Source organism: Planococcus citri, chromosome 1 (genome assembly GCF_950023065.1).
Source record: "Planococcus citri chromosome 1, ihPlaCitr1.1, whole genome shotgun sequence".
In the NCBI taxonomy this organism is placed as follows: domain Eukaryota; kingdom Metazoa; phylum Arthropoda; class Insecta; order Hemiptera; family Pseudococcidae; genus Planococcus; species Planococcus citri.
The window spans coordinates 42,527,053-42,538,497 of NC_088677.1; the positions used below are offsets into that span (position 1 = coordinate 42,527,053).

General features: G+C 33.6%; 3 protein-coding genes across 3 annotated transcripts; 2 read left to right on the forward strand and 1 right to left on the reverse strand.

Moving 5' to 3' along the window:
• The first annotated feature begins 250 nt into the window (after positions 1 to 250).
• LOC135832043 (uncharacterized) lies at positions 251 to 3,027 on the forward strand. The gene is made up of 8 exons (XM_065345012.1): positions 251 to 508; positions 759 to 932; positions 1,645 to 1,731; positions 1,824 to 1,976; positions 2,043 to 2,179; positions 2,267 to 2,405; positions 2,467 to 2,599; positions 2,680 to 3,027. Exons 2-8 carry the CDS (start codon positions 795 to 797, stop codon positions 2,769 to 2,771), a joined length of 879 nt encoding a protein of 292 aa, XP_065201084.1. The 5' UTR covers positions 251 to 508; positions 759 to 794; the 3' UTR covers positions 2,772 to 3,027.
• Positions 2,831 to 3,708, reverse strand: RpL31 (ribosomal protein L31). The gene is made up of 3 exons (XM_065345013.1): positions 3,557 to 3,708; positions 3,129 to 3,357; positions 2,831 to 3,051 (listed from the first exon to the last, which is right to left on the reverse strand). The coding sequence occupies exons 2-3, from the start codon at positions 3,344 to 3,346 to the stop codon at positions 2,901 to 2,903; spliced, it is 369 nt and encodes a 122-aa protein (XP_065201085.1). The 5' UTR covers positions 3,347 to 3,357; positions 3,557 to 3,708; the 3' UTR covers positions 2,831 to 2,900.
• A 146-nt stretch (positions 3,709 to 3,854) lies between these two features.
• SREBP (Sterol regulatory element binding protein) lies at positions 3,855 to 9,349 on the forward strand. The gene is made up of 15 exons (XM_065345011.1): positions 3,855 to 4,107; positions 4,398 to 5,056; positions 5,152 to 5,245; positions 5,314 to 5,504; positions 5,580 to 5,837; positions 5,940 to 6,120; positions 6,196 to 6,371; positions 6,449 to 6,630; positions 6,709 to 6,957; positions 7,028 to 7,244; positions 7,438 to 7,630; positions 7,693 to 8,000; positions 8,402 to 8,569; positions 8,646 to 8,784; positions 8,893 to 9,349. The coding sequence occupies exons 1-15, from the start codon at positions 4,002 to 4,004 to the stop codon at positions 9,108 to 9,110; spliced, it is 3,339 nt and encodes a 1,112-aa protein (XP_065201083.1). The 5' UTR covers positions 3,855 to 4,001; the 3' UTR covers positions 9,111 to 9,349.
• The last annotated feature ends 2,096 nt before the right edge of the window (positions 9,350 to 11,445 follow it).

An 11,445-nucleotide genomic window follows, 5' to 3' on the forward strand; every position in this document is an offset into this window, starting at 1 on the left:
CATCATTTGAATAGAGTGATGATTGAATCTATCATTTGGATAAATGTTTGCTCTTGACTCTTGAGAGGTTATTGTACCTATAGGCATGTTCTGTCAGACGAAAAAAGAGTGCAATTTCTACGCTGAACTAAAAAATAATGGAAAGTTGCACACTCAGTATATAACAAAAAGTTCATCTCTTTTATATTATGCACAGCACAGCGCATGCCGAAAAATCGGTGAGAAAAATTTTGATCTAGGAATAAAATTATAAAAGTCTGCCTTGATTTCTTTTGTCGGTTGTTATATCGCGATCGTAATTCAACTCGCATTTTTACGAATTCGAGCTATATTTCCGAAAAGTAAAACAGTGGCCGCAGTTGATACTTTTCCATAGATAGAACGTGTCTTTCTTTACTACTTTGACAGGCAGTTGGAGATGGATTTTTATAATCTGTACGTAACGTAGGTACGCAATAGTAATTCTATACGCGAGCGCGGCATTGTAATAATTTCTTTCATAAGTTAGGTAGGTACTCATGCGTATCGTACATGATTAATTCATTAAGTAGATCAAAATATGAAATGAAATAAAAATGATACTCAACGTAAACGCATGAAACAATTTTAACTGATTTATTATCATCACTACTGATGCTCACATATTAAAAAAAAAAAATTAAAAAATTTGTGCGACAATTTACTTACGCACTTTTAGAAAAAAAATTAATGAATAAAACTATCCGATAAACTGTTTTCCTATTTTTTTTTTTTTTCAGCAAAAATTGGCAATTTATCTCAACTTTTTTTCAAGAATGAACTGGAGAAAAAACAGAAGCTTATTCAAATCAGCATCCAAAGGACTCATAGTATTATTCATTTCCTTGAATATGTTCAACTATCAGATTTTATTTTCGTACATAGCTGGAACTTTAAAATCAACTTGGTACAACGTAAGTTGATTTATTGAACGTAACTTCATCAGAAAAAAATCTTGGAAAACGTGTTTTGGGGTACCAAAAAGTAGGACCATCCAGAAGACTAGCAACGAGTCGATAACCACACTTTCCTTCCAAAACACATTACCCTACTCAAAAATCCATGGTACCTGTACTCCTACTCCTAATGCACCGCCTCTACTTATATGTACATAATTATGTACCTTCGTGAGCACTACGTAGAAATGTTTGCCCTACCATCTAATTGCAGGGGCTGACGTTGAGGTATTTTGGTTACAATGAATGAACGAAGAAAATTTGAGTTGAAGGAACGGAATTTTTTTAGTCAAAGCAGCAAAATCTCTGAGTACAACTTTTTGTCCAACCAAATTCGAAGTAGAAAAATGAGACGTTGAGAGGGTCAATTTTCATAAATTTCATTTTTTTTTTGTTCTATTGTTGTTCACTCTGATTTGCCTCAACACAAATTCACCCCATTTTTTTGTGATTCAAGTACCTACCCGTTGAAATTATAAATTTTTCGACGAACAATTTAAACGGGCGTAAAGCCTTCAGGCTCTGAATTTAACTAATTTAAGCGAACATGCTCACAAAGGATCAGTAAAACTATACAAATAATATGATCATTGAAAAGAACTTTATGCTATTACTTGTACTTCTAATCTGAATACTTGTGAGTAGTTTTAATGCAAGAGATTTATTATAGTGGACAGTTCCCGATACCCCAGATGCAGCTTGCACATTGGCCAATCCATTTTTCAAATCCACAGAATTTAGGAATAATAAATGCGTTGTAAGTGGTATTTTACAGTCATGATGAAATTGAAATACCTACATATTACGTAGTTATCACGAATAAAATAAAAATAATTATTCCAAACATAGAGCTGTGAATCAATAACGAAAATATCAAGACTTTACGACACAACATTTGAAGAAATAGACGTGAATTACATCAAAAGAAACAGCCCTGTAATAATCACCGATGCAATGATGAATTGGAAAACTGTAGCTGTTGATATCTTTAATATAACCGAAGTATGACAAAGTAAAATAGCTTCCACTTCTGACAGCATTCAATAAATTTTTCTGTTAAATTTTTAGTCTTACCGAAGGCAATCGTGGATACCGGATCACAAACCTTGTGATCTCTTGACAAATTTTGATTTACAAACGGATTTCATCCTAGACTATCTAACAATCGCTTCCAATTATTTATCTAATCATTGGTTCATTCAGTGGTAACTATAATAATATCCTTGTTACTAAGAGTGCTTCGATAAATACATTTGACTCCGATCAAGATTATGAACGATTCTGCTTAACAGGAAAAATTGCGATCAGAGGGCGGTGAAAATCGCACGAAATTTTTACCAACAGCCCTACTTCGTCAAATACTACCTCCCAGCGGCGAAAATAAATTGGATTTTAATATCTTATCAATACGAAACAAATAAATATCACGAGGTAAAAAATTCCGTATCAGGTACTCAAAATAGAGCGAACTAAAATAAATAATTCGTTTCAGATTAACGTCGAGGGACGACGATTCGTACAATTTATGCAGCTGCGAGGTTCATTTAAAGTGAAATTTCAGCCTCGTCAGAAGTGCAGAAACAGCTGTTCAATAATCATAATTACTTTGAATGAATCTGAAACATGTACGAGCCTCTAACTAATTTCTAACTTGCTTCGAAGTTTCAAAAAAGTGAAATATTAAACATTTTCCTTTCTTTCACAGTGGTAATAAATAGTGATTTATGGAGTTTGCATTACAAACCGCTAACGAATGATATCAACGCAGCGATTATCACGGAGAATGACTTACGATAACCAAACACTACGTAACTTGAAAGAATGTTTCTTCCAAGTACTGGATGTAAGACCACAGATTAAATTAAAATAAGATGTATTTTTACAAAAACCATGTATTTCAATAGTACACACCTCAACGAATTAAAATTAATCTTGCGTCGATTCAACGTTTTCCGTTCCTAATTTTTTAAATGATGGTACTGGGACCCATGAAACAAGTGTGTATAATTTGTTAGGCGAATCTTCGTCTTCGTTTCTCCTACGTGAAAGCTGGACACGAATACGGAACGGAACACTCCTGTAAGCCGATGTGTTCGTCAGTAAATGCTCATTTTGCATCAACGTTCGTAGACAAATTAAATACGATTTCATTACCTGATACCCTTCGACCATATAAACTTATTCAATCTGGTGTCAATTCGAACGTCGTGAGTTCCCATTTGTTGAGAGGCGAATTTTCTGATTTCTTTTACAGCTCGAGGGGCTCGCTTTTTGAATCCAATATTATGCAAACGTTTATGCATATTGATGGTATAGACTCTTGTGACAACTTCTGTAGCTTCTTTAGATTTTGACCTTCTAATTTTCGCCATCGCGACGGTTTCTGAAATTTGAAATAATTAAATTAGAGATACGAACTTTCCACGCGATGCGGCGTGCATACACAAGAGATAACAACGGTGCTGAAATTGTTGAATAATGAAAGGCACTTTATGAGTGTGTATATATGGTGTAAAGGTGAATAACATAGTCACCGTTTTACCCGATTATTTAAAATATTTACTACTAAATTAAATAATTACCTGCGTTAACGTTACTAAACCTAAACGTTGTCGGAATTTCCAAAATACACCATGAGAAGATAAAAGCTCAAAGCTGACGCAGAAAGTCAAAAATGCCAACATGCGATAAACCTGGTAACCTGGTGATTGAATTTGAAAATGAGATGATGGGACGTTTTCGTGAAAAGTAAGTCTGTAGGTCGCGCTAGATACTTTTTTAAATGAATTTTCAGTTTTTTCACAAATTGCGCGCCAACTTTGCAATTTATGAGTCATTGGTGATGACGTAAAATCACCTCATGTTTGTTTGTCTTTTGTCACGTCCGCGTACGTTATTGATAAAAAACGATATGCGTTGAATGTCGCGATTTGTGTTGAAAAAATTGTGGTGTTACTGAATTTTTATGGATACTAAAAAACATTATCAATATTTCGATAGTTGAGCTGTCAAATTGGTTGTTTCAGCATGGCTGAAAATGAAGAGTGGATGAATAATGATGGTGCATTCTTGGTTGAAGGTAGTGATACTTTCAGTTTCTCCCAAAATGATAACAATATTACTCAGATTGATGGTAATAAATCACTTTACGTTAATAATTTTTAACTATTCTAAAATTTTGCATCAAGTTATGATATAATATGGTAATCATGTACTTTACGTATGTAGGGTACGTCTAGCTACGAGTACATACTTTGATGGGATAACTTCTAACATTATTGAAGCATGATTGATGATGATTCGGAATACGGTGCGAATCATCGTCATGTTGATTTTATTCAAAGAGAGAGTTCTTTGAATTAGATTATTGTATAGTATGCACTATTTTGAGTATTCTATCTTATTTCTCAATTTTATCCGCAGAATTGATGATGAAATGTGAAGACGCCCTCATGTCATCCGATTTATTCACCAATGACTCCTTATTCATGACAGATTTCACTAATCCTTTGAGTTTAACCGATGAAAACCCATTTGACTTTCTGGATTCCGCTGAAAACTTGCCATCGTTCACTACGGAAAATTTCAATACTCAGACACAGGCGTCCGATTTCTTGGAAACGCCGCAGCCTTCATTCTACGGTTCGAATTCCAAAAATGAAACTACGAGTAGCAATTTGACTCCTTTAAATACTCAAGTTGGAAACATAGTTTTTGGAAATGTCAATAATGCTACGAAAGAGAATATTGCCGAAATGCCTGCAGGAACAACTGTTACTTCAACACCAAAGTTGTCAGTTTCACCAGTTCAGAATAAAGATAATGAAATTAAACTCGCTACAACCCAACAAATAAGGAACATACAACCTAAGCCAGATACATCGTCGTACAGAATAGTTCCTGTTAAAACAGTAAGCAATGGCATTCAGAAAAGTCAGCCTCAAGCTATTAAAATTCATAATTCCAATGTAATTTCCAATGGTGACGCATTATCTCAGTCTCCGAAGGAAACAGTCGTTAAAAAAGTAGTTCCTCTTTCCGATCTTACTGTGTTAAATACCCAAAATAATGTTAAAAAACAGGTAAATAAAATTAGAAATCGGGTGCATATTTTTGTTCATTTTATTTCTTTTTTTTGAAAATTAAACATTTTGATTTTTTTTTTTTTGTTTCAAAGCCTAGAACCAGTACGACATTGGTTTACACTCCTTCTACAAATGTGCAAGCGACTATACCGATCATGCTGAATAATGGTACCATTGTGACTCCAGGTAAATTTATAAAATGACTCATTCGTGAACCAGCCTAGCGTCATTTCTAAAAATGAAATTTTCCTCAGGAATTCCAGTTGTACTCGACTCCAAACGATTAACTCTCAATTCAATAATCAAAACTAATGATGGTAAAAAGGATTCGCCTCAAGGAGAAGGTAAACGCAGTTCTCATAATGCGATTGAACGTAGATACAGGACCAGTATCAACGATAAAATCACTGAACTGAAAGATATGATTGTTGGAACTGAAGCTAAAGTAAGAATATTGATGATAGGTTTTTCAATTATTAGGCGTACCTAGAAAATGCATTAACGTACTATCTTATTTCAGCTGAATAAATCGGCTATTTTAAGAAAAGCTATTGACTACATAAGGTTTTTGCAAAATGCCAACGCAAAATTACGCCAAGAAAACTTAGCTTTGAAAATGGCTGCTGAAAAGCAAACCGTTAAAGATTTACTTACTTGTGCCGATGGCGTAGAACCTGTTGGTGCAATGACACCTCCGCATTCCGATTTCTCATCAACTTCACCAAGATCTGCTTTATCATCTTCACCGTCACCTCAGCATTCTCCGTACTCATTTGAGGTAATTTTTAAAATTATTCGTCTTATCTATTTATTCATCTCCTCTTATATAGTTTACAAAGTTATCTTCAACAATTCATTGATGACTTGTTTCGTATTTCAGTCCAAAGAAGAGGTTGTTGACGATGGTATATTTTATGGCCTCTTAGATCATACCAAAATGGCGTTGTGTATGTTTGTCCTGACAGCAGCATTCATCAATCCGTTCGGTGTTTTTATGGGATATAGCAACAGTTTTCAAGATTATTCTCATTCTAATAGTAGAACTATTCTCAACGCGCAAGGTTTGTTTTACGGGGTTTTTTCATCAAATATAATACCGGAAGCTCTACAATTTTTGTGTATTGTTAATATTTTAGAAGATACAGAAACATGGTATGGTGGTTATTTACTTGCCTGGATTTTAAATTGGATTATGATTATCGGCTGTTTGGTGGGGATGTTTTTATACGGAGATCCTGTAGTGCAGTCCAAATCTGTGCTTGCTTCGAAATTCTGGGCGCATCATAAACAAGCTGATGATTATATTGCTGTGGTAAATTTACTTCTATGATTAAATTACCTTTTCGTAAAACCGTGTAGTCGTTTCTATTTTCATTGCTCAATTTTCAGAAAAATTTTGGATCTGCGAGCATCGAGTTGCAAACGTGTGTGCAGTTGTACAATCGACAGTTGCCGGTCACCAGATTTGGAGTCTTTATTGCACTTTCTTGGCAAATTTTCAGACAAGTGCTACACAGATTATGGATTGGAAAATTTTTAGCCAAGTACAGAGGCGGATTTTTCTGTAACCAGTTAGTGCCTATCGATTTTTTGTTTTAATATCATTTTAATGTTGAAATCAAATCATGAAATTATTTTTTTTCCCGCAGACAACGTAGAACAGAAGCTGGAAAATCCGCTCGAGAATTGGCTCTGGTTTATAGCAAATTGCACGAATTATATTTGATCAACGAAAATAACAGTAAATGGGTCGCTTTGTTATTGAGTACGACTGCTATCAACATGGCGGAATTTGCTGGTTCTTCGGTTATTCTACCAAATAAATTGGCTCAAATGTATGTGTTGATGGCGATTACGTTGAAACAGTTTCGATATTCTTCTTTTCGGATGCTTGAAAAGTAATTTCATCTCAGAATCGAGACTAATGATTGATAATTACTATGTGCTCAATCATATTCTTTATTTCAGACACTATTTAAGCCTTTCCAAAGGAATGACCATGATAGCTTTAACTACCAATGGAAAAGAAGAAAACTCTCAAGCTCTGGTCGTATCGACAAACTGGTTAATGTCTCCCTATGCTGGATGGTTCTTTTTGAATCATAATTGGGAGATCAAATTGAAAAACTCTTCTATTTTCTCTCAAGTCAGTGACCCTACAAATCCGGTCGCTTACGTTTCACAGGTCAGTATTGCGTACTGGTTGGCGATATATCTAATACTGCCTTACGTTTTACTTCGGATTTTTTACTTTTGAAACGAACCATTATTTTGTGTAATTCTAACTCTGGCATTACTTCTTTCAAATCTCTGCAAAAGCAAAGATGAAATGTGATACAGAATCTGGTGTAATTAGGTAATATTTTTTCGTTTAACAGGCTTTTAGATTGCATTTAATACATAATGCGTTGCAAGTTTTGGTAAAACCTGGTTGTCAGTTGAACTCACTGAACGGTGATCAAGTTGTACGCAAAACAAAGATTCCTGATGTGTTAACCTACGTTCAAATGATAATGGAAAATTCGGTTTTGGTTAATATGGATTCGAGGACACCGCCAATCAATATCATAGGTACTCCATTTGAATTTGAAAAAAATAGAAGAATTTTTAATATTAATGTTTGAATTATTCAGGCTTTGAAGATCGGATCGCTCACTGGTGGTCGTGTGTAATTGCTGTAGCCGCATATTGGATTTTGGGCGACGATAATCAAGCAGAACAATTATACGACACAATTGAAAACATTCCAGAACAGATTGCTGATGACCCGTTGGTGATCGCAATATTTGCTGCGTACGAATGTCGCAAAAGTGTCGTTACATTGAATAATAATGGTAGTGTCGATGGATCAATTATTTTGAAAAATTGTGATCAAGTTGGAAAATTGCTACAAGAGAGTATTTCCGTAACGGATTGTCTCAAATCGGACACCAAATCTCTTGTAAGATTACTCGACTTAATTTTCATTTCAATAGTTGCAATTCTTTTTCATTTTTGTTCAGTAGTTGTAGCCGAACGTAGATTTTTCTTGCTTTCATTTTCGTTCCCGGTGTGCATTGTGGTTGCATTGCATTTATTGATTAACGTTGCAATACTTCCACAGTGCAATGCCGGTATCGATAATGGTGTTCAATGGAAATGTAATTATTATTTCGTCGAACGTGCGTAGTTCACGTTTTCATAGTTTTTGTACCGGAGAAGCTTTTGAAATATTTTTGTTTTGTTTTTGTTTTTCATTTGTTATCGTTAGTTTTTAATCTTAAGCATTTGTAATGAAATTATTATCAAGTTCAAAGTGCTTACCAGTGATTTTTCTAACATATTTAATTTTGTTTTTCACAGTTCCAGCTGTGTCAACTATTGGCTTGTGACTGGTTATTGGAGACTAGAACTTTGCTGTGGGAAAGAAATTGCGAAGATGTATTGGATATCAAACCGGTGGAATCTCATGTTTTGTTGGGATTCAAAAATAATTTGAATTGTTTGAGACATATCACGAAAAATATAGAGGTGATTTTGTAGTCTCTGAACCAGACTTAAATTACGATTATTAAACCTTTTTACTAACGTGATTTTATTTCTTTAGGGTACCATGCCTCGAGTATTTTTGTACGAAGCAGTTTCTAGACTAATGGCTGGAGCAGCTCCAGGACGTACCCAACAATTATTGGAAAGCAGCTTGAGACACAGAAATCAACGCAGCTCTATAATATGCGGTGGAAAAGGTAAATAGATTTGTTTTAAAAAAATTTCCATTTGTTTTTTCATTATTCATATTGTTTGTTGTTGTTCGTGGATTGATTTTTCCATTCTTTGTGATCTTTTTCACACAGATAAATCATCTCAAGATATTGTTGGAGAACGAGAACATGCCGCAGCTTTGTACATGGCTTGTCGACATTTACCTGCACCTTTATTATCATTGCCCGGTGAACGTGCTAGCATGCTAGCAGAGGCGGTTAAAGCGCTCGAAACTGTTGGTGATCAAAAACGCTTAGATCAATGTTATAAATTGATGAAATCAATCAGCACCAATTCTGTTTCTAATTAATAAAGCCTTTATTTTACATTTTTTTTTCATGCATCATGTTTTTATTTTTTGGCTATGTGAAAATTCCTAATTTAACTTTCAAAGTTGAAAAACAATGTTAGTGTAAACTTTTTTTAATTTATTTTTTGTTCTTGTATGTTTTATTTTTAATTACTTTCAAGTTGATTAGTTTTAATGTCAATTCTTGTAAGTTTTATGCAATATCATTAATGATCAAGTAAAGAAATGAATGAGTTTGATCGTCTGTTTTCTTTTATGGAACAATGTTACTTGAAAATAGGTAGAATATCCTTAATTGCAGTCAGATTCGTCCTGTTTGAATCCCTACATATCGTTTGAAAATCAAGAATTACTCGTAATTTGATAATTAAAAAAATGAACCGAACACATGTTTTATCATTGTGTGATAATGATACCACGAATACTTAATATTACTCGTTAATGAAGAAGTTTATGTCATTCTGACTAAATAATTAAATCCTTTATGAAGATAAAATTGAAACACTACAGTTGAACTTTTCAAAGTAGCTCCAAGGTAAAGAATGCATTCCGTTCATTCTCAAACAGCAAATTATTGCTTGAGGCTTTCGTTTCATTTAACTTACGTACGCGACTGCTTCACGTTCACGACAAAGTTGAAAGAAAACTTTTCTATTGAGGAGATAGTTTGTTGAGGTATTTGAAAACGGTAATTTTTAAATAGATACGTGTTTACCTGTTTTGAGAACGTATATGTAGAATTGATAATATGCCTTGATCCCTTTCTTAAAATTCCTATCTATGTACGTACTTCTTATGTTCATCTCCAAAAATATGCTTTAGCGTAACACTTTATTTTAATTGAAACCTCGCTCAAAGCTTGAAGTGAAATATTTGTAAAATTACGAGGAAAAAATGTTCGTTTGCTGCTTTGTTTTTAGTTTTTTTTTTTTCATTCAAACGGCGCCAAAAAATATTGAAAGTAAAAAAAAAAAATAATAAAAGATATTTTTGAAAGTTACGAATAAAAAATATGTTCATCATATTAAATATGAAAAATAAAAACAAAGCGGAAATTAACTGGTATCTTTCTGCTATTTCAGAGAGGTTAGCTAATTAAACGTACAATTTTCTTTTTTAGAATGTCTAACGGTACACCAGAGATTAAAACTTCAAATTAGGTACCTATTTTCTTTTCGAATTTTCTGCCCTTTTATTTCACAAACAGTGTTCCTCATTTGGGTTTTCTCGCGTGTTTATCAATGGACAGTTGATTTGTGTACAAGGGATCCCCCACAAATCACGATTTCACGTTTTCCGGCCTTTTAGTCCTTTTCTCCTGAAATAAAATATTACGTTCAACACGCTAACTTTTATCGGGCGTTTTTTATTATTCTATTTATTTGTTTTTCTTTTCTTTTTTTTTTATTGAAACTGTTCTGCGTTTTGGCAGCTAACCGATGGCGATACTAGGTGTTTTTATACGCCGCCGTTGGATGTAATTACATCAATTTATTTTTTCGAAACGTTACGCGCCGTGTTTCCTATTGTTTCGAATTTGATCAAGTTCGACATTACGTGGGTTATAACAATCATCTTTTTCTTTAGCTATGAACGTTAACAAGATTTTTAGAATTATGTGAATAATCTTTCTTAATAGACCATGCTCATGTCTGCCTTTAAGGGATGAAATAATAACTGTCATGTCTTCAGAAAGTTTTCTCCGATGTCAACCTTTTCTTTGAATTCATTCGGTTGAGAGAATCGAGGAACGTGGAAGCAGTATAGAATTCATTATTTCATTCATTATATTTATTTCGAAATCGAGAAAGAAAAATTGCTTGCTATTGTTAATTTGTATCCAACACTCAAAACTAAGCTATGTTAAATATTACTTTAAAATATTTATTATATCAATACTTTTGTATGAACATTGAATAAACATACTCCAAGTTCAAAGTTTTAATACCAACATTCAATTCAATTTTTTACAAATAAAATAAAATAATAGTATAGGTATATTACCTAATAAGGGGAGAAAGTGAGGTTTCCCAAACGAGTACAGTAAACAATGTTTGTTGAATTAAAGTGAATTAAAGTTCTAGTGTTGAGAGAGCCAAAAGCAAGCGAAGGAAACATTTTATTACTGAGTCAGCTCAAGGACAGTGAAAGAAAGAAACTGAATTTCGCCCCTTATATATGTATTAGGGTAAGATATTTTACATAATAAATTATACGTAAGTATGTACTTTTCGACCCAAAACACCGATTAGAATTACTTATGTGGAACTAGTAAAATTGTGTAAATTGAAAAATAAACTGATTAAGTGATTAAGTTAAGTTACTTGTGATTTGT

Bases quoted from the DNA above. Each gene is read 5' to 3' on its own strand.
- LOC135832043 (XM_065345012.1), top strand. From the start codon at position 795: ATGAACTGGAGAAAAAACAGAAGCTTATTCAAATCAGCATCCAAAGGA. The intron at 2,406-2,466 runs GTAAAAAATTCC...AATTCGTTTCAG, and splicing joins AAACAAATAAATATCACGAG to ATTAACGTCGAGGGACGACG. The intron at 2,600-2,679 runs GTACGAGCCTCT...TTTCTTTCACAG, and splicing joins TTTGAATGAATCTGAAACAT to TGGTAATAAATAGTGATTTA.
- RpL31 (XM_065345013.1), bottom strand. From the start codon at position 3,346: ATGGCGAAAATTAGAAGGTCAAAATCTAAAGAAGCTACAGAAGTTGTC. The intron at 3,052-3,128 runs GTAATGAAATCG...ATCGGCTTACAG, and splicing joins ATATGGTCGAAGGGTATCAG to GAGTGTTCCGTTCCGTATTC.
- SREBP (XM_065345011.1), top strand. From the start codon at position 4,002: ATGGCTGAAAATGAAGAGTGGATGAATAATGATGGTGCATTCTTGGTT. The intron at 5,505-5,579 runs GTAAGAATATTG...ATCTTATTTCAG, and splicing joins TTGTTGGAACTGAAGCTAAA to CTGAATAAATCGGCTATTTT. The intron at 8,570-8,645 runs GTGATTTTGTAG...TTATTTCTTTAG, and splicing joins ATATCACGAAAAATATAGAG to GGTACCATGCCTCGAGTATT.